Below are 20,772 nucleotides of genomic sequence, written 5' to 3'. Positions count from 1 at the left end.
TATTATAAAGGTGATGTGTAGAGGGGTTACTGTTGTATAAGTCAGGTAAAGAATACGTCCCTTTTTGGAAAATGTCACCTTTTTGTGCTCTATGACTGATGTGTTAGCCATCCATAGACCTCTGCCTCAATAAGAGGGCAGGTTTCTCACTATCACCTCGTTTTTCTCTATTAACTGGCATTTTTATGTAAACAACATCTTTGCCCAGGGCCTTTTCTGGGCAGTGTCCCTGAGCATCTTTTGCTCAAGGCTTCTGGCTTTTTCTGTTTGGTGCTGAGGAATTGAAGCTAGGGCTTCATGCATGCCAGGCAAGTTCTGTACCCATAAGTCACATTCCCAGCCCAATTATTTCAGCCTATGGAAGTCAATCATTATGTATTCCCCCCCCTCACATGATTTTAGTCTGGCCATGGGGAACCTCTTCTGGCTGGCTCACTCCCTAGAGCCTCACACAGCGGCTCCATGAAAAATGTGCTCTACTTTTGGCTTTTTGGTGATTAGTTGGAGGTAAGAGTTTCTTGGTCTTTCCTGTCTCCACTGACTTCAAACCTGGATTCTCAATCTTAGCCACCTGAGTAGATGATATTACAGGTATGAGTCATGGGAAATGAGTTCCTCATTATATTCGAGTCTAAAAAGCCTCAGGATTTGTCTACCCATCCTACTGGGATGTCTTTGCATTTCCTCTTATGGACACTTGGTGGCACTGTTACTCAAGATGTAAACCAAACATGAGTTGGCCAAGTTACTAATATAGATCAGTGTGTGTGTGTGTGTGTGTGTGTGTGTGTGTGTGCGTGTGTGTGTGTGTGTGTGTGTGTGTGTGTTCACAGATGCCTTTGCATCTGGGAGAAGGAAGGGGTGGTAGGACAGAACCAGGAGGCATTAAAACTTTTTTTTTGTTATGTGAAGCTTTAAACCTTTTCTGTTGTATGTACTTATGGAAATATTTCAATGAAACTCCTTTGTACAACAAAATCTGCCAGTAAAAATGTTTTTAAAGAAGCCCTTCTTTTCCTGACTGTAAGACTAAAACACATTGTTATGAATTGAAAAACAAATCAAAGCAAAGGAAAATGAAACATTTCTGTATTCACATTATCCCAGACACAACTCTTGCTTGTTAGCATGTGGCTTTCTTCTGCCTCGCTTTGATTTGTTTTTCCTGTCCCCCACAACCTCAACCCTAGGTGGTGCCCTTCCAGATGTCTTAGATAGAAATATTACAAATGTGACTTTTTCTTTTCGTGGCCTATCTAGTGCCACATTTCTTTTGCTTTCCTTGCATTTCATTGATGATTTCACTGTTTAAAATGGCTTCAGAGCCCAGCATTGCAGTACTCTTTGGTGATTTTCTCTTACGGGGTTAGCTTCATTTGGCAAGGCACAGAGCTCATGCCAAGAGTTTTATGTGAATGAATCACCAATATGAACTTCAGCCCAATATATATAAAACAAGGTTATGTGTTGACCAGTTGACCAGAATGTGACCAAGGCTGGCAGTAATTTTTCATAATGCACTTGGAGAGTCAAACTACTTGGAGAATTAATGGTGTCTACACAGTCTGTAAACTACTTCTTAACATTGACTGTTTCCTTGGGTTCTTAAATTGTCTTTGAAATCTGTGCCTGAAAATTTCTAGGCAAGAGCTCTATTACTTAAACTATGCCACCAGCCCTGTACCCCCTTTTTTCAGATAGGATCTTGTGACTTTTGCCCAAGGAAAGCTATAGATCATGATCCTCCTGCTTGTGCCTTAGTGATAGCTGAGATTACAAATGTGAGCCATCATATTGAAGTCTGAAATTTTTTGATAATTGTATAATATTCCATTAGATGAATATTCTAAACATACACAGTACATATATGTATGTATATATAATTTCAATATTCTTTTTTGTTGTTTTTGGTCTTATGTATGTCAGGATAAACTTAAGTCATAATCTTCCTGCATTCTTCTTATTCTGAGTACTGGGGTTATACCTCCAGTTAATCACCAAAAAGCCAAAAGTGGAGCTCATTTCATGGAGACGCTGTGTTAGGTAGCTCCCACTTGTAATCTTAGTTACTAAGGAGGCTGAGATGTGAGGATCATGATTCAAAGCCAATCTTGGGCAGGAAAGTCTATGAGATTCTTCTCTCTAATTAATCAGCAAAAAGTTGGAAGTAGGGCTATGGCTCAAGTGGTAGTCAGCTTTGACCAAAAAGCTAAGTAACAGTGCCCAGGCCTTAAGTTTTCAAGCCTCAGTACCAGCATGTACCCTGTGGCCCCCCCCATAGTTGAAAATTACATTCACTAACTTTGCACTTTGGACTTTCTACTTCATAATAAAACTTGGAGGCTGTTTCATCTCTGTGTATACAGAGGCTCACATTCCTTTTCTGAGCTGCATAATATACCATTTTATAGATGGAGCATAATCTATATACCCATCCTCTATTGGCTGCATTAAGTAACCTCACACACATGTCACTGTGTCTACATACAAGTATTTGTGTAGGATTAATGTCTAGAGGTAGAATGGATAAGTCCAGAAATATGCTTGTAATTTTAATAGTTGTTAATTGCCCCATAAGGGAGTAAAACAATCTCATTTTCTTACACAAAGTATGAGAGGGCAATTTCCTACAGCCTTGACCAACAGTGGGTTATCAGCCTACAGAGATGTTTATTAATCTGATGTACGAGAGATTGTGTAATGTCTCACTGTTTTGCTTATAGTTCATTTATTAATAGTGAAGTGAAACATCATTTTCTAGGTTTTACCATTCCTGTGAGCTGTCTTCTCTTCTTTGCCCATTGTTTGATTGCTGTCCCCTTCCTTCCTTCTTACTCTCTGCAAATCCTCTGCCACACTTTGCCTAGTCCTCTTTTATAACAGGGAGGGAGGAAGGGGAATAAGAGTTGGTGGTGGGAGGTCAGGGGATGAAGACAGGGGATATAGTGACTCTATCTTCACCTCTGGGGACCTGAAATCCCTGATCTAACTCAGATGCTCATTAAATGAGACAGCATACACACAACATGATGTGTGTGCACAGTACAGGGCCTATAGGAAGAGATCTGCAAAAGAACATGCCAGCCCACTAGAATCTATGTAATTGAAATGGAATCCACTGTCCCCATGTGTGGGTACGGACGCCCTGGGGTGTCTGGTGTTCTCCAGGGACCTCAAGGACATAGCTGGCTCATTAGCCCCTGGCTTGGATCTATTTCTATGCTCGCTAAGTTTCTTGTTTGTGACAAGTCTGGTCTTTAGATGGGCTGTGGCTTATAGGGTTTGTATCTTCAGTGAATTTAGTTTCTCTCTTAGCCCCCTCATCTTTCCCCCATCCCCCTTTCTGATTGTCCCGTGCTCCAAGTCTTCAAAACTGGCAGGTGATCTAAGATGATGGGGAGAAGGAAATGTGCTAGGCTATGAGGCCTCTGGGAAGGGCTGTAATGAGGGGTGGGGGAGGAGCATGTTCCCTATGAGTTCAAGGTAGAAGGACTGGGCTTTCTGATGGCCTGCTTCCCTCTACCTCTGGGTCGACAAGACTCTGTGTCTAAGCCTGAAGCACCAGGTTCTAAGGCCCTGGAACTGCCTAGCATTAGGAGCAAGGAATGGTTGTTGGCTAGTACAGTGGAACCTCAGATCCTTAGGGACTTCCATCCCCCACTCTCTGTGTCTCCTAGCTCTGCAGCAAGATCCTGGAGAAGACAGCCAACCCCCAGTGGAATCAGAGCATCACACTGCCTGCAATGGTGAGATGCAACTCCACACCCTCACCCCTGCCCTTGGGACTTTATGGGTATGGGGGTGTGTGTGTGTGTGTGTGTGTGTGTGTGTGTGTGTATGTGTGTGTGTGTGAATTCTGGGCTCCCTGTCTCCCTAGCATCCTGCAAGAACCTTGGGCTTGTCTAAGGTGGGGTGCCATTTTCTTTAAAAGGCCCATTCTCAACTTACTTCCTTTTCCCTCCTCAGTTTCCCTCCATGTGTGAAAAAATGAGGATCCGTGTCATGGACTGGTGAGTTGGGAGTGTGCATCTGTGGAGGTGGCTGCCCTGGGGGGCTGCGGGGCAGGCAGAGGAGGAAGGACGTGCCGGTGAGGTGGCCCTCTGTGGGTGTGGGCGGGGTGGGAGGTTTGCTCGCAGTCCCCTTGGCCAGTAGGGAGGATGTGCACTGGCAGATGAGGACGGCTGAGGTACCCATTGCTCAGGACTGGAGGAGTTCAGCACGGACAGGTTCGCTTGTCAGGGCTTGGAAGCAGGGGTGCTTGGGAAGAGAGTCTCTGACACCTTGAGGGGCAGAACAGAGGGGTCCCCCAGGCTGGGGAAGATGACCCAACAGGTGTGGAGCAGGTGACGATAGTAACTCCCAGGCACCTCTTAAAAACCAGAGTGTCTAGCACTTGTTAACCACCTACCATCACTTCCCACGGCCAAGTCCATCGGCCACTGCCCCCACGATATGGTCCTACTTCACAGAACAGCTGGGAGAGTTCAGTGACTTATCTGAGGGACAGCTGGAAAGTGAACCGAAGCCTGTGACCTTTGCCACCAGGTGCCATCACCTCCTGAAGTCCACAGCTAGGTGACCCCTCTGACACCCGAGGGGGACATTAATGGAGGGTTTCACAGGGTGACCTCTAGGATACTAGGTTTTCCAAAGCAAGAGAGTTGCCCTTTCTCTGCCCCCAAAGTCTCGGCTGTGTGGTTCCCTGGCATGTTCTTTGGTCTCAGGCCCATGGCACCCCCAACCAGGAGGCTAATGAGAGACTAGGGGAAAAACCCCAGGCCGCAGAGCCATTAAAGTGTGTGCCAGTTCCCCAGGCCTAAAGAAAACAGCTTGTGAGAATTAGAGGGAAGGGAGCAAGGGGGGGTGGGGGGGCCAAGGGAGAGGCCTTGAGGGCCGTGACCACGGGTATGTGCAGCCCCAGGGGAAGCGGTTTGGGGGAGAGACACACTTGACATCCCCCCTAGTGATCTCTGTATTCAGGCTGGCAGTGTGTGTGTACATGTGTGCGTGTGTGGATGCGTGCGTTTGGGCTGTGGATGGGCCTGGCCTAGCTCCTTCTGAAGCTGTGTCAGAGGCATCAGCATACTGTACAATCCAAACACATTACCGAATCTGGTGGTTGAATCTCTGGTTTGGGTTGAAGTGGCATTTTTATTGTGAGTCTATTTTCAGACTCGCTGTATTTTCCAAAAGCAACCCCAAGCCCCAAAACCTAGTTCTTGGCCAGAAAGTATTCTGTTGCTACAAGTTCCTATCCCAAAAGAGCTTTCTTCCCAGAAAATACAGATAAACTTTGTTATTACCTGAATCCTGGAAACATGATATTCGCCATATGGCCCTCTTCCCCCCTTGTAACTTAATCTTCTTCTCAAATTGTTTAAAAATTCCTTTTCCATTAAAAGACAAAAAAATTGTCCAAATTTTCCCTACCCACCCCTCGTATACGCAGAAAAACAACCCCCCATTCTTCCATTCACCACACCTCCTCTTCCAAGTCAGACAAGATCAGAGATCAACTGCACAAATCCTCGAGTCCTGCTCTTTTCAAGATGGGGCAAGATAACAGTTTAAAAATGCCATCAGCTAGCTCATGGCTGAAAACCCTAGCTACTCAGGAGACTGAGATCTGAGATTCACAGTTGAAAGCCAGCTCAGGTAGGAAAGTCCTTGAGACTCTTACCTCCAATTAACTACCAAAAAGCCAGACATGAAGCTGTGGGGTCTGTAGGAAGGGTCTACAAAGTTGGAAGATTAGTGGCTAATAGATTCTTAGTCCTCGCCCCCCACTCACAGGCCCCTCCAGTGGTGCTGCCTATGTCAGGCAGCAGTGTGTGTCATGATAAAGGACAAGACCAGACCAGGATTGGGGTCAGCAATCCTGGTTCAGCCAGTTCCTTCCCTGTCTCACTGTGGAGAAATACCTTCATGTCTTTGGGTTTCATCTTCTTTGCTTAAAGAGCAGAGATGCTAAGAAAAGTACTTGCTGGGGCTGGGAGTGTGGCCTCTTGGTAGAGCACTTGCCTAGCATACATGAAGTCCTGGGTTCAATTGTTCGGTATCACGTATATAGATAAGGCCAGAAATGGTGTTGTAGCTCAAGTGATAGAGCGCTAGTCTTGAGAAAGCCCAAGGACAGTGCCCAGGCTCTGAGTTCAACCCCCAGGACTGGCAACAAAAAAAAAAAAAAAAAAAAAAAGGAAAGAAAAGAAAAAGAAAAAAGAAAAGTACTTGTTGTTCAAGGTTGTGGTGAAGCTCCTTCAGGATGGAAGTTCAAGTGCTTTGTCACATTCCAGGGTGCATACAGAAAGAAATGTAGTAACGATTAGCAGGGACTGATTCAAGATTGGGGCCTGGAGATGGGTTGGATGGGGTCATCTGAACTCTTCCTCGATCTTGCTCATTTATTTGCTCCTGGAAAGCTCAGCTGCCCTGTTCTGGGAACTGGGTTACCCAAGCACCCTTCTGCTCCCCATTCTGCCTGTGTCAAGCCTCCTCCCTGTCAACCTGTAGTCTGCCTACAGAGAGCCTGACTGGTGGCCCAGTGCAGTTGACCAATGTGATGTTTGGTGGTTGGGGAAATGGACTGGGTCCTTCCAGGAGGGTCTCCAGCAAGCTTTCCTTCTAGTGCCTTCCTCCCCGGGATCACCAGGCCTCAGTAATATACCTGATGTTGACTGAGACCCTTGCTTCAACGATACAAGTGGAGACAGTTTCTTCCTTGGGTGGGCTGTGGCCTCATCCCCTACCCATGATCAGGTCCTCTCTGCTCCCTTGTTCTAGGGATCGCCTCACTCACAATGATATTGTGTCCACCACCTACCTGGGTATGTCAAAAATCTCTGCTCCTGGAGGAGAAATAGAAGGTATGGTCCACCTGTGTTCTGCCCTTGGCCCAGCATGCTCTCTCCTGTCCTACCTCTATCTTCTACCTGTACATTATTTACTTACTAACATATTTATGTCAGTACCAGGACTTGAACTCAGGGTCTTGTGTTCTCTTTCACTTGGTGGGTATTTTACCACTTGAGCCAGACCTCCAGTTCCAGCTTTTGTTAATTGGAGATAAGAGTCTCTCGGTTGTATCTGCCTTGGCTGGCCTCGAACTGTAATCCTCAGCTCTCAGCCTCCCGAGTAGCAAGGATTACAGTGTGAGCCCAGCGGGGTAAGTTATTCTTGCACCAATATGGTGGCTGTGGTTTCATCATCTACTGGACACTACATTGTTCTTGTGCACAACAGCAGGTTTCCTTTTGAAAAAGCATTTGTTGGTCTGTTTAAAAGTATTTCCTTGTCCTTATGTAAATTTTTAAATAAATGATCTGAAAGAATGTAAAATGTACCCCCTGCAGATAAGAACTGTGAATTTCACAAGACCCTTCTGTGTGCATGAATGTATATTCGTGTTCATAGATATACACATATACATGGATATATGCATATATACATTAAAAGGGAATTGTTTTGAAAATTGCGTTTAGCCACTTGGTGTTACTACATGGATGTCTTTTCACATGATTAAATGCTCTCTTCTAAGCGAATGAGAATTTAGCCATGTTAATGTACCACTATTCCTTGGGTGAATGTTGAATATTTAGGAATTTTCTAGTTTTTCTACATTAGGAACAACTTATTTTGCAATGGAAGTTTTTTTTTGGTAGCGAAATCTCATGCATACACCAGTTTTCTTTTTCAAAATCTAAGATGGAACAAACTCTAACTCTGTGTGCTATTTCATGTTGCATCCAGGGCCTCACACATACTGGGCAAATGCCCTGATCCTGAGCTACACCCCAACCCATGCGTTTCCTTAGGCTGAATATCTACAGGAGGAATTGCAAGGTTAGGGGATCGAGACTTCTTTAAGGCCCAAGTTGCCCCACAAAAAGTCAGGATTAATTTTTTCTCCAGTCACTTTCATAGGCTTCATGTATTGTGCCCTCATCAACACAGGCTAAAATAATATCAGAAAATAATTTTGAGCCTGATATCAGTGATGTATGCTTATAATCCTAGCTACCTAGAAGGATGAGCTCTAGAAGATCATGGTTTAAAGCTAGCTAGGGCATAAAAGTCAGTGAGACATCTCCAGAATAATCAGCAAAAAACTCAAGTGGAGTCATGGTTCAAGTGGTTGAGCACCATCCACGAACAAGGAAGACAAGCAAACATGATGCGACTGTGTTGATTTGATGGATATAAATGATATCTCATTTGTTCCCTTAATTTTCATCTCATTGACATTTGGTAAATAGACTAACATACTATAAATTTTTATATCATATGTTTATGTATTTTATAGTTATTATAAATGCATTCTCATGGCCCATATTTCTGATATTTCTGTTTGCCTTTTTCTCACTGTTTGATAAGAGTTCTATGCTCATACAGAGACTAACTTTCCCCCATCATATATTTGGCAAATAATTCTGTTTTATCTTTATAGTTTTTGACTTATAGAAACTTAAATTTGTATGTAGTCAAATCTGTTCATATTTTCCTCAGTGAATAAGAAAGGGATCTAACATGACTTTAAAAAAATTGTTCACTGGTGATACCAATGCTTGGAATAATCTGTTCCCTATATTTTGCAATGCTGACTTGTCACCTACTAAATTCCTTAATGTGTTCTTGGGCCTGTTTCTTGATTTTCTATTATCTTCAATTGGTATGTCTGCTTATTATTTCTTTGGTTTTTGTATCTGGGTTATGCTGGCTCTGTAAAATTAATTGGAAAGATTTAAAGTCTTCTCAAACATCTGGAACAGTTTATATAACATAAGAATATAGTCTTTTGAGGGTTTGAAATAATTCACCCATAAAACCATATGGGCTGGGTGCCCTTTTTGAGTGGGTGTAGTAATGGCTCTTTAAAAACTTTTCAATTCCTCCTGTGATCATTGTTATTTTTAGTTTGTTACTTTTACTCTAGTCAATTTTGATAATTTATATTTCCTGGAAAAACATCCATTACATGGAGGTTTTCAAATTTATTTACGTAGTGTTTTGCAGAGTAACCTTTTCTAGTTAAAACAATTCCTTCTACCTGCTTGGTTTTCTTTTTTGTTATATCTATTGTGTTTGAATTTTCTTTTTCTATTTTTTCAATTAGCCTCATTAGTTATTTCTGTTTAAACTTTATTGGAATTTTCATTGGTGTACTTTTAACTCTCTTTAGACTTATTTTACTGTTTCCTTTTAAAATGTTCTAATTTAGATTTATTTAAATAATTCAAATATAGTTTCTGCATTATGTTTAAAAGGTCTTTGGCAAATGCCTAGGTCTTACTTTTTTGTCTGTGTGCTAGTACTAGGGCTTGAACTCGGGGCCTAGGTGTTGTCCCTTACCTATTTCACTCAAGATTAGCTCTCTGCCACCTAAGCCCACATGTCTGCTTCTGAGTTTTTGATGGTTAATTGGAGATAAGAGTCTCAAGGATTTTCCTGCCCCAGCTGGCTTTGAGCTGCGTTCCTCATGTGTCAGCTTTTTGAGTAGCTTGTATTACAGGCATGATTCACAGGTGCTCAGCTTTAATTCCATTTAAAACTTAAAAAAATTACATTTAGATATTTAATCTATTTGGACATATTTCGGAGAGCAGTATTACTTGAGTCACATGTTTGTTTTCTCCTGATTAGACACTACTTAGAGGAATTTCTATATAATTATTGAAGTTTAGAAAATATCAGCTATATAATGCTTCATTACAGGAATAAATTCTACAAATGTTTTGCTGGGTGATTTTGTTGTTGTATAGACACCAGAGAGTATTCTTACACAGATAACGACTATTACGATGCCATTAGTCACTACAACGTTATGACACATTGTAGTAGCTGGGTCCAGTGTTGACCAGAACACCTCAACTGGCCTGTGATACATGTGGATCTTTTCCCTGGTGAATTCCTAAGTTTGAGATAAGGAATATTTTGTATTCTAACCGATGTGTGGAGAGATGAAGGCAGGTTGGGATAACAGTGAGTGCCTCAGCATTGGAGCTAGCCATTTGGGGCTTAGATTCTGTCAACTCTGCTTCTTTGTAATGGAGGGAGTTGTTCCAGCTTTCTATCCATAGCATGGATAGAAACCCCTGTGGTTTCTTAAAAGGATCCAGTGAGATGATAGAAGATAAATGTGAAGCTCTTACAGTGACTGGCACAGGATTAACCCTAAGTTAACCCTGGCTGTTTTGATCATTTGGGCATTTTGGTGTTGCCTGTGTGATTTCTCTTTACCATTTCTCCTTTCTTTGTGGTGAGGTTGAACCTTGGCCCTTGCACATTTTGGTCCTTGTCAAGCCTCCTTATCTTTCTCTAGTTATTCTTCTGGATCTGCCTCTTCTTTCTCCCTGTCTTCTCCCAGAAGTTTTGCTTTGTCAAGACACTACTGAAGATCTCAAACTATTTTCTCCTGGTGGCTCTCCTGTTTCCCTCTCCTGGAGGTCTCCGACAGTCCCTTCCCCCAGTCTGCTCTCTAGAAGATCTGTTCAGCTTGGCTCCTTTCTACAGACAGGCGATCTTCATTGTGTGTCTGTCCAGATCTTTGGCTGTAGGACAGGGTAACGTGCTTCGTTCCTGATATGCATTCATCCAGTGATCTTGTAGATCCTCTGGGACCTCCTTACAATCAAAAGCTTGAATTATTTGAAAGTTCCAAATAAACACCGAACTCAAGAATTGTATGGTCGTCTCCCAAGCACCCTCTCTCAGCTTCAACACCTCGCACCTATCAACTCTCTGCCATCTGTATCTCCTTGTTCAATCCTTTCATTGATAGAAATCACAAAGTGGCACTTTTAAAACTCAATAATCCTCCCTTTCCCCCATTAGCTCTAGGCACAATTCCGTCCAGGTTTTGGTTCCTTTCTAGCTGGTCAGGAAGTTCTGCTGAGGGCTGCCCTACAGGTACAGGGTGAGAGCTGTGATGGGGGCAGTGCTTCAGGGGGTGGTGCAGAATGTATGGGAAGCTCTTCTTTAGTTTGTTACTCATAGTCTTCCTACCTCTGAATCCTGGGATAGATACTGGTGGAGGCACAGTGTGGCATTTCTGACTTATGACAGCTGTTGGTCCATGAAGCTATACTGGTGCCTGCCATCAGCCACCTAGTGGGGGAGTTTAAGGTCCTCCCTCACTCCCATTTCTGGAGTAGTGTTTATCTTCCTCTTTCTGGCATCATGACTCTCTTAACTGGCCAGTGTTTATGCGGCCACTAGATGGCGCTCAAGTTACAAGCAACCTCTGGGTGCTTCAGGGAGGCAGTCAAAGTAGAACCTTACCCCCATCCCTGCACCCCCTCACAACCCCCTCCACAGATTGTTCTGGAAATAAATGAGACTTTTTTCTGCACTCAGTTAACTTAATTTTTGGATACGCTACTCAATAGCTTCATCTTTGTGACCATAAAAGGGCTAAATACACTGATAAAACGGGCTATTTAAGACTTCTCAGGTTCTCTAACATGCCTTCTGTACAGGTAGGTCCCTTTTGGAGCTAAAGTTTGTCTCTAGCCCTGAAGGGTTACCTCTTGTCGTGTTCCCTTCTCAGCTTTCCTCACTCATCCTAAAGCCCCTTTAGAACATGTTGTTCCCTCACTTTCCTTTTTTTTTTTCCAGGGTGGGGGACGGTCGTATTTCTTTTCTTCTCATGTGGGATCTAGCATGCTTCCGTCATCTCTTAACCCCAGCCAAAGTGGACTGTAAAAATGGGTATGCTCTCCACACCCCTCACTCCCAGTTCCCCTGATGGTTTATTTTGACCAAGTGCTTTTGGTTTTGTGTCTTGTTTTTGTTTCCGGGGAGGAGAAGACCCCACAGTTACCACTTAAGCAATTATGCCCATGGGTTTTGCCTGGGTACAGTGAAGTATTTTTTGGACCTTGAACACCACCAACATATTAAGGGAAGTTTTTTTTTTAAAGGACTGTTCTCAGATACATGAGAGCCGTGAAAACCACCCAGCATCTTTGATAACTTTATACACATGACAGTCATGATACAGAAATAGCATTTGTACCCAACAGTTTTTTCCATGGCCGAGAAACCCAAAGTTCATCTTTCTGTCTTCGGAACGTAGCTGAAGATGATTTCCCAGCAGTGTTTGGTTTCTTCCCCTGCCTGGCTCAGGCTAGTGTCAGGCAGTCAAATGCCATGGCTTGGGGATGTGCCGAGAGGCGGAGGGGGCTGGCAGAAATGGCTGCAGGTAACACCCTCGGCTCCTTCAAGGCACACTGACGACTGTCTGCAGGGCTGGGCCTTGCGGCTCTTGGGGGAGGAGGCCTGCTGTCGATTCCTTCCAGTTTCCCCAGGTGAGGGAACTGGGGCAATGGGGAGCATTGATCTGTGACTTGGGGCGTCCACACTTCTGGATCTCTGGGCTCAAGGAAAGCACACTAAAACACTTGTGTTTTGGCAGAAGGATGATGAGGACTAAATAGAGGCTTTGTCTTGGGTGGCCCTCTGGTTGCCCTGCCCTTGACTTTATGAGCTGTCAGCAGACACAGGGAAGAGAACTTGGTTGTGGTGGTGATGGTGCGGGTGTGTGTGTGTGGGGTGGGGGTGGAATTGAAGTTCCCAGAGACCTATGACCTGGCCTCCCAGTGCCTAGTATTGTGCCTGGGGAGGCTTGATGAATGAACCAATGAATGCAAAGGAGTGCACACTCCTTCTAGTCCTCTGAGGCCTGTGTATTGATCAGATGGCTGGCAGGATTAGGGCCACGTGTGTCTGCCTGGTTGTGGGTAAGAAGCCAAGTTCGCCTTTGCAAGAAGCACATGGGAGTTGGAACCATGATTTTAGCTTCTTTAGTCTCTTGGGAATCATTTGGAAGGACCTTAAGTAGAAACGGTTTCTTTTTGGTGGTCCCTGGCCACTGCTTTCCTTGGAATCACAGTTGTGCCTATATTGGTTGTATTGTTGAGGAAGCCCATTCCCCGATGGCCAGGGGCCCGACTTTCCCTTTGGTGAAAGTTGGTTTAGTGGGTGTGAAAATGGCCACCAGGAAGCACTTGTAGCTGAGGCCTGGCTGCAGAGGGGAGGGGCTAGCCCAGGTCTTGTCTTCCCTGTCCTCATCCTCACTTCCCTATTCCTCTCTGCCCATTCTTCCTTTGTGACATTTTGCCTGACCTTTGGCTCCTAACTGTCACTATGGAGCCATGGAAAAACAGCAATGAGATTTTGGATTTTATTTTTGGAGGTAATAGGCCAAGGTGAATAATGGATAAAAATAATCAGCAAGGCTCATCCATGAACTCAGACATGATTATACTTGGCTAGTTAAAAATGATAAAGGGTAGAAAGAGGCAGACATCACAGAAACAGAGGAAGGAGATGGAAGGTGCTCCTTTCTTTGGGTCATCTACCGGCTCAGAAGTGAATAATGGATATCAAGAATCCAGAGTGGCCAGAGCATATTTTCCTTGCTTCTATTATTTTTAGATACATTTCATCAGCATTTAGGGGTAGGCTCAGATGTGCAGAGCCTTCGTTTAATGATCAGCATCTGTCACCATACTTTACTGGAAGCAGCAGGTGTTAGAAGCCAGGTCTAGGCGCCTGCTGTTGTGAAAATGCAACATGTTGTTTTCTGTGGCAGTAATAGAATTCACCACTAGGTGGAGATGTTGTACCTTGAAATGCCCTTGCTTAGCTCTGTCCTATTGGGCTTGGAGCACTGAGTGTTGAGGGGCCTTGCTCCAGGCTCTTTTGTGTTTTGCTCACCCTTTTCTTATGTCTGTATTTTATTTTTCTCACTAATATAATATAAGAAAAGCATTATATTCCAATATAATAGAGAAAAGCACATTTTTTTTCTGTGTTATTTCTTGGGTATATTGGATCATGTTTCAAGTGATTGTGATACTGGGGGCTGTGTCTGGCTGGGCTGGGGGTGGGGTCTGGGGCCATGTCTGCTTCCCATGCAGGAGCTGTCCTTCCATTCATCTGCCAGCTCCCAGTCACATAACCATTTCTCCTTCTAGCCATGTCCATCCTAACACCTGTTCCATTTCTTTATGCTTCAGAGGAGCCTGCAGGTGTGGCCAAGCCTCCACAAGCCACAGACCGTACGTTACTGTCACCTAGGGGTCTGAGGGGATGGATTTGTGGGCCCTTATTGGAGGGGGATGAATGCTGGAGATGGGGTTTTCTGATTTGCATGGGGTACTGTTGAGAGTCGCCCCAGCCTCTGAGTTTACCTTGCTCAGTTTCCTTCCTGCCACTGGTTAAACACTGAAGTCATTTGGAATGTCTTGAGGACAGATTCTTCCCTCTCTGGCAGACCTCTCCCCATGCTTGGGATGACACTAGAAGGAGGAGTTGAGGCAGATATGGGAGCTGTGGGCAGTCTGGGGAAGTGTAAGGCATCTGGGGGACTAGGAAGGGGTTAGCGGTAGTGAAAAACTCCTAAAGTGGAAATTCAGGAGGGAAATCATAATCAAGACGATCAACAGAAATGATGAGTGGTATTCATGGAAGATCCAAGGCCATCTTCTGTTCCCAGAGCCAGCGCGTTGCCTGTGCTGAGGTCTGGATGGGGGAACAAGTGGAAGGTTCAGGGCATTCCTGACTGGCGGGCAGGCATGCTACCCTACGGGCTCCCAGAAGCAGCTCACAGCACCTACCATGGGCCCAGCCCTAGCACCCGTCTTGTTCTCTCTTTTTTTTTTTTGCCAGTCCCAGGCTTGGGCTCAGGGCCTGAGCACTGTCCTTGGACTTTCTCAAGGCTAGAGCTCTACCACTTGAGCCTCAGCACCACTTCTGGCTTTTTGCTATGTATGTGGTACCAAGGAATCGAACCTGGGTCTTCGTGCATGCTAGGCAAGCACTCTACCACTAGGCCAAACTCCTAGCCCACCCCTCTTGTTCTTATGCTTGTTTAGCCTATCCAAGTTTGGATAGCATCATCCCACATGATTTTAATCCTGTCTCCCATCTTTGGTATTCTGGAAATGTCCTCTTTCAAAAAGGGACACCTACCTGCCTTTGCAAGGTTTTCAGAGTGTGGCTAGTGAAGGGCCCTCCTAGGAAGTGTATCCACGAACTCCCAAATGACAAATGGACAAAAGAGAGCCTCCCCAAAGGATGAGCATGATGTAGAATTTTTTTTTTCCTGCTGTGTTCATTCTCTAACTCTTCTCCAATCTGCTGCATTACAACCACCATTCTTTGTAGAGTGTGTGTGTGTGTGTGTGTGTGTGTGTGTGTGTGTGTGTGTCCTGAAATGAGTCAGGGCCATCAGGACTTGGGGACATGTTCCTGGGGTTTGGCTGTGGGGAAGGGACATGTAGGCACAGCCTCTTCCTGTCCCCTGAGAGATAGCTTTTCAGGTTATGAGGCTCTGGGTCTTCCTTTATCCAGGCCTCCCCAGGCTTGGATGGGCTTTGAAGGCACACCGTGCTGGGCCTGGCCACTTTATCATTGTGTGCTGCTTTGTATCCCTAAGCCTCTACATCTTCCTCTGTAAAATGAGACTCATAGTGGCAAGGACTAAATGGACTGATGGGATGCAATGACAGATCTCACCAGTGTCATTGTTGTTCCCAAAGATTCTATCTGATGCATGTGGCGAAACTGAAGGGCTGGGGTGGACTGGGTTATGAAGGTGGCTGGGTTGAGTTCTAGAAATTCCCACAGAGGGGGGCCTCTCTGACCCCTGCTTGTGTCTTCAGTGGACGACAACCTGGGCTTCCTCCCCACCTTCGGCCCCTGCTATGTGAACCTGTATGGCAGTCCCCGGGAATTCACGGGCTTCCCAGACCCCTATGCAGAGCTCAACACGGGAAAGGTGAGCTGCCACATCCTGAGAAATCCTCTGGGGTCTCCCACCTGACGTGGTGGCATTCATGCCCAGCTGAGACTTCATGGGCTGCATGAAGCCTGAGCAGGCTGGACCCATCAGAGTACCCTAATTCTAATTCTACCTGGCTCGTCTCCTTCCCTGTTCCCCTCTGCCTCCCCCCTAGGGACACTGGGCCCTTTTTCAAGACACCCAGGCCCATGACTCCCAGGTTTCATCTCCTAGGGCTGGGCTAGAGGTGGTGCTGGCTATCTCACTGGGTGGCTTGGCATGTCCCCCGAGCACTCTGGGCCATGACATCCTCATCGGAAGAATGGTGGGTTGGCTCAGCTTCCTGGCTGCCTGGGAGATGAACTGCTTGAGAGCCAAACCATGCTCCTTTCTTTCCCCACATCTGCTTGGGCTGGTGACCTGGGGTCGCCGTGCAGGGGGAAGGCGTGGCCTACCGAGGCCGGCTTCTGCTGTCTCTGGAGACCAAGCTGGTGGAGCACAGTGAGCAGAAGGTGGAGGACCTCCCTGCAGATGACATCCTCCGGGTGGAGGTGAGGGTCCCGGAGCTGGGAGGGAGGTGGGGTCCTCTTAGGGGTGGGAGAGAGACAGGTGGCCAAGCAAGCATCATGGTAGAGAAGGGACATTGTTCTGTTCCGCACGTATTGTGACTCCACTTCTTCGGGTAATTGACAGTCCAGTTGAGAAGTGGGAAGAATGTGACAGGAATCCCACTTGCAATGCCAGAGGAATAAACAAAGATAAAGGAGAGTATTTTGAAAGTGTAGAGGTCAGTGCCACATGAGATGCTGTTTTCTCATAGTCATATAGGAATGGGGATCTGTTAGGTCGACTATACCCTTAGCAGATGTTTGGTACTACTATGGAATGCCCTTGATGTTATTGAATCTTCACGGGACCCCACAAGGCTGCTATGGTTTCTATCTCTATTTTATAGACGGGGAAACCGAAGCCCAGACATATCAAGAGGAATGAATGGTGGAGCTAGGCCTTGTCTCTAGGAGCATTCAGACACTGTAGTCATAGAGCTGTGGCTTGGATCCTACCACTTATGGGCTACTTCCCTGCCTGTAAAGTGGGTGTAATAATTAAACTTACCTCATATGATTGTGGTGAGAAGTGAATTAAGATATGTATGCAGTAAGTACTCATTAAGTGTTAGCTGTCATTACTATTTACATTCTCCGAAACTCCAATTGCTTAATCCTGCTTCTCTGTGCCTCCCAATGGAAGGAACCATAGAATCATGGTGGTTCAAATCAGGACATAGGAAAGAATGCCCTTAGTCCAGTGCCCTATGTCAAGGAGGGAGCAAGGGGGGCTTCACATAGCCCAAGTACATGGCCGAGGTGGTCTGTTTTTACTGCAGCAGGGTTGGCTTGTGGAGACCTCTGCAGGGCCTATGGGCATTCTGGGCAGGGCCTGGTGAGGTAGAATGGAAGATAAGACCCCGCTGCCTTGAGGGGCACTGTGGGAGACCTTGCCTCCCTGATGTGGTGGTGCCATTGCTACCGGTTTGGATTGAGGAGCAACATGACCTTGGAAGAGCAGATCTTAATAGGAAACGTGGCCAAACACACAGAGACCTGGAAAGAGTCTGTTCAGTTTATAATCAAACCTGGACTCTGCCACTGGTCAGCCCAGCCAGGGGTTACTGGTGGGGGGTCGTGGTAAAGGCCTGCGAGACCAGTGACCTGTTGTGCCCACCTGTCCCCTTGGTTTTTCCTCATGCCCTCTGCCTGCCCTCTCTGCCCACAGAAGTACCTCCGGAGGCGCAAATATTCCCTCTTCGCTGCCTTCTACTCCGCGTCCATGCTGCAGGATGTGGATGATGCCATCCAGTTTGAGGTCAGCATCGGGAACTACGGCAACAAGTTTGACACAACCTGTCTGCCGCTGGCCTCCACTACCCAGTACAGCCGGGCGGTCTTCGATGGTGAGGTCCTGAGTCATAGAGCAGGGGCTGAACCCTAAATCCTGCCTCCCATGGAAAGCTATTGGGGGCCTACTCCATATACCTGGCCTAGAAACCCCTTCTCAGATCCCCTGCTGTGCTCCCATTTCCCCCCCCCTCTCCTTGGCCCCCCCCCCATGTTCCCATACGTTGGGGTCTTGAGAATGCAGCGATCACACTGATCTTGAACCACCTGGGTCATTACATGGCGTCTGGGTAGCTTGGAGATGTTGGAGAATATGGTCTTGATTTCAGGGTCATTTTATTGACCTCTCTCTTTCGCTGTGCTAAAGTGTCTCAGTGAGAGATGGAGCTCTCTGATTCCCCACTCAGTGTGGATGTGGAAGAGTACAGATGACACCCCACACCTGTCCGGGGATTCTAAGATTGGGGGTGGAGAAGGCACCCGTCTGCTCAGTTCCCTTCCTACCTTGGCTAGCTCCGGGTCTGAGTGACCAGGGGCCTGGGTGGGCTCTGTAGTGCTTTGCCTGCCAAACTCAGCCCCTACCCAGTAACCAGGCCCCTCTCCCCTCACCCCACCCAGGCCCCTCTTCCCCTGCCAGGGATCAAGCTCCTCTTCTCTTGCCCAGTAACCAGGCCCTTCTTCCCAAATAGGGTGCCACTACTACTACTTACCCTGGGGCAATGTGAAGCCAGTTGTGGTGCTGTCCTCCTACTGGGAGGACATTAGCCACAGGATCGAGACACAGAACCAGCTGCTCAGGATTGCCGATCGGTTGGTGAGTAGAAGCAGGCCCACGGCCTCTGCTCTGCCCTGCGTGTCTGCATCCCTGCTCCCCACAACGCACACTCGATAGGTGACTGTGTCCAATGGATTTTGTAGGCTGGTGTCCTCTGTGTTTTGTGTCATATTTACTGGTCAGAAGAGGGGTAAAGAGAGCACTGGGGAACCCCTAACAGATGTAGTGGCAACAGAGGGGGGAAGAGGGGAGGGAGGGAGGGAGGAAGGAAGAGAGAGGGAGATATCTCTTGAGTCTTAACTGCATACGAGACATTTCCATCTCGTAGTCACTGGAAGTAAGCAATGAATCATTCCACAGAAGGTTTTCCTGCCCTGCCTAGAGCTCTGTAGATGACACTTGGGGTGTCAAGGGAGAGAGGTGGGGTTCAGAGAAAGGAGAATGGCATGTGAACAACAAGGGAGAGCAGTGGGGGGACTGCCATTGCAGGGGCCCAGGGGACGGTGACATGACCTGGGAAGGAGACTGCAAGACTTCCACTTTTAGGCCTTGGTGGCCCTGGAAGGTCTGTGAGAAATGACTCTGATGGCTGAAATGACTCTAGGGAGTTGGGAGAAGAGCAGAGGCTGCGAGGGTAGGAGGTGAGTTGTATTTGAGAGGTGAGGAAGGGTTTCTGAAGACTCATCTCTAGGTACAAGTCTGATGCTTTTCCAGGGAGTAGAGGGGAGTCACGAGAATGAGTATAAAGGTCAAGGGGGGTGGAAAGGAGGGTCCAGGTGGTGGCTTCCAGGTACTTCCATGCAGTATGTGTGCTGGGGTGGGGGGGCTCCTTCCCGAGTTGCATGGCATGTGGAAAAGTGAATGAGGCAAGTGTAACCATGCTGGTGAAGCAAGGAAGAGGCAAGAGGGTTAGGAAAGGGAGACAAGTGGGTTGGAGGAGTCTGTGGGTGAGCATGGTTCAAATGACATGGAAAAGGAGAGGGAAAGTAGGAGTCTTGGAGTGGCTGGATGGAGTACAGGCCCAGGTGGGAACCATTGTGGTCCCTGGCCACCTTGAGAGCCGGAACTCTCGGGGCCTGAGAACTAGGAGTTAGAGCTGGGCAAGTCTGGCCTGTCTTATCTTCCAAGACTACAGACTTTGAGGGAGCAGGGACCATGATTCCTTGGTAGGGTTTGTTTCTAGACTGGTAGTCCCACTGTGGTATATATCACATGCTCAGGAAAGCTGATGGACAGAGAGTGGGGTCCTGGGGGCCTCCGGGACAGGACTGAGGTCCAAGGAGAGGGCTGGGTAGAGAGAGGTTCAGAAGAGGAGGCCAGATGCAGCCCAATGAAAGAGCTGACATTGGGACAAGGAAGTCTAAGAGACTGAGGTGGTGGCAGAGTGCTGCTGGGCTGTTGGTGGTAGAAGGTAGCTTTGGCCTGAGCTTTGATATGTGGTAAATTCTAGAAAGGAAAGGGGATGACATCAGGCTCAGGAAGGGCCTCTCACCTGTGTTTACCTGGGGGAATTCATACCTGGCTTGAAGATGGTGGGTGATAGGATGCATTCAGCTCCGATGGGGCTGGCACACAGCTTATGAATTCCTAATGCCCAGGTATGAAACTGGAGTGCCAGGCTTGGGAATTTGGGTGTGGGGAGCCCTGGAAGGTTCTTGAGCCAGGTTAGTGCTGGTTGTCTGGCTCTGGGTGTCTAGCTGCTCATTTTTTGTTGTTGTTGTTGGTTCACCAATTGGGCTGTGGTGGCAGGTGTGTGTGTGTGTGTGTGTGTGTGTGTGTGTGTGTGTGTGTGTGTGTGTGTGTGTGTGTGTGTATGTGTGTGTTCTACATCATGGTGACATTCTTGACCTTGGCCTGCCTGTTCCACAGGAAGTTGGCTTGGAGCAGGTCCACCTGGCCTTGAAGGCACAGTGTTCCACAGAGGACACAGACTCTCTGGTGGCTCAGCTGATGGATGAGCTCATTGCAGACTGCAGGTAGGGGGTACCTGGCGCCCACGTGGCTGCTTCCCTGTAAGTGTTCATGTGTGGCAGTGAGCGTCGGCACGTCTCCCAGCCACGCTTGGCCAGCAGTCCAGCCTAGGCTGAGTCCAAAGGTGGTGGAGCCAGCGCGGGGAGTTGAAAAGGTGACATTTGGAGCAGGTCATAAATCTCCCTGCAGCAGCGGAGGCAGCTGTGGGCCTGCGCAGGCCCGCTCACCTGAATGGAGAGCATTGTGTCTCTGATCCCCGACCTCTTATTTCCCTGATGGAATCTCCAGGAGACGCTGACTGGAGGTGGGGGTGGCGCCCCTCCTTCCCCAAAGCCACGTCAGGGACC

At 47.0% G+C, this 20,772-nt stretch overlaps 1 protein-coding gene across 16 annotated transcripts in view; it reads left to right on the top strand.

Annotated features, from left to right (window-relative positions):
* Positions 1-20,772, top strand: part of Dysf (dysferlin) — a 195,436-nt gene that overhangs the window by 61,588 nt on the left and 113,076 nt on the right. For 8 of the 16 annotated variants that reach the window (XM_090336720.1, XM_090336714.1, XM_090336712.1 and 5 more), the window contains 9 exons: positions 3,678-3,746; positions 3,967-4,010; positions 6,781-6,863; positions 14,016-14,057; positions 15,663-15,778; positions 16,219-16,332; positions 17,558-17,735; positions 18,369-18,493; positions 20,324-20,430. In XM_090336720.1, the coding sequence (XP_090192846.1) occupies positions 3,678-3,746; positions 3,967-4,010; positions 6,781-6,863; positions 14,016-14,057; positions 15,663-15,778; positions 16,219-16,332; positions 17,558-17,735; positions 18,369-18,493; positions 20,324-20,430 (878 nt within the window). The remainder of the gene's footprint in view (positions 1-3,677; positions 3,747-3,966; positions 4,011-6,780; positions 6,864-14,015; positions 14,058-15,662; positions 15,779-16,218; positions 16,333-17,557; positions 17,736-18,368; positions 18,494-20,323; positions 20,431-20,772) is intronic. The other 8 variants (XM_090336723.1, XM_090336718.1, XM_090336716.1 and 5 more) reach the window with 1 other exon arrangement.

This window comes from Megascapheus bottae, chromosome 7, assembly GCF_031878675.1.
Source record: "Megascapheus bottae isolate mThoBot1 chromosome 7, mThoBot2.hap1, whole genome shotgun sequence".
NCBI lineage: Eukaryota > Metazoa > Chordata > Mammalia > Rodentia > Geomyidae > Megascapheus > Megascapheus bottae.
This window is presented reverse-complemented; position numbering and strand designations above follow the sequence as displayed.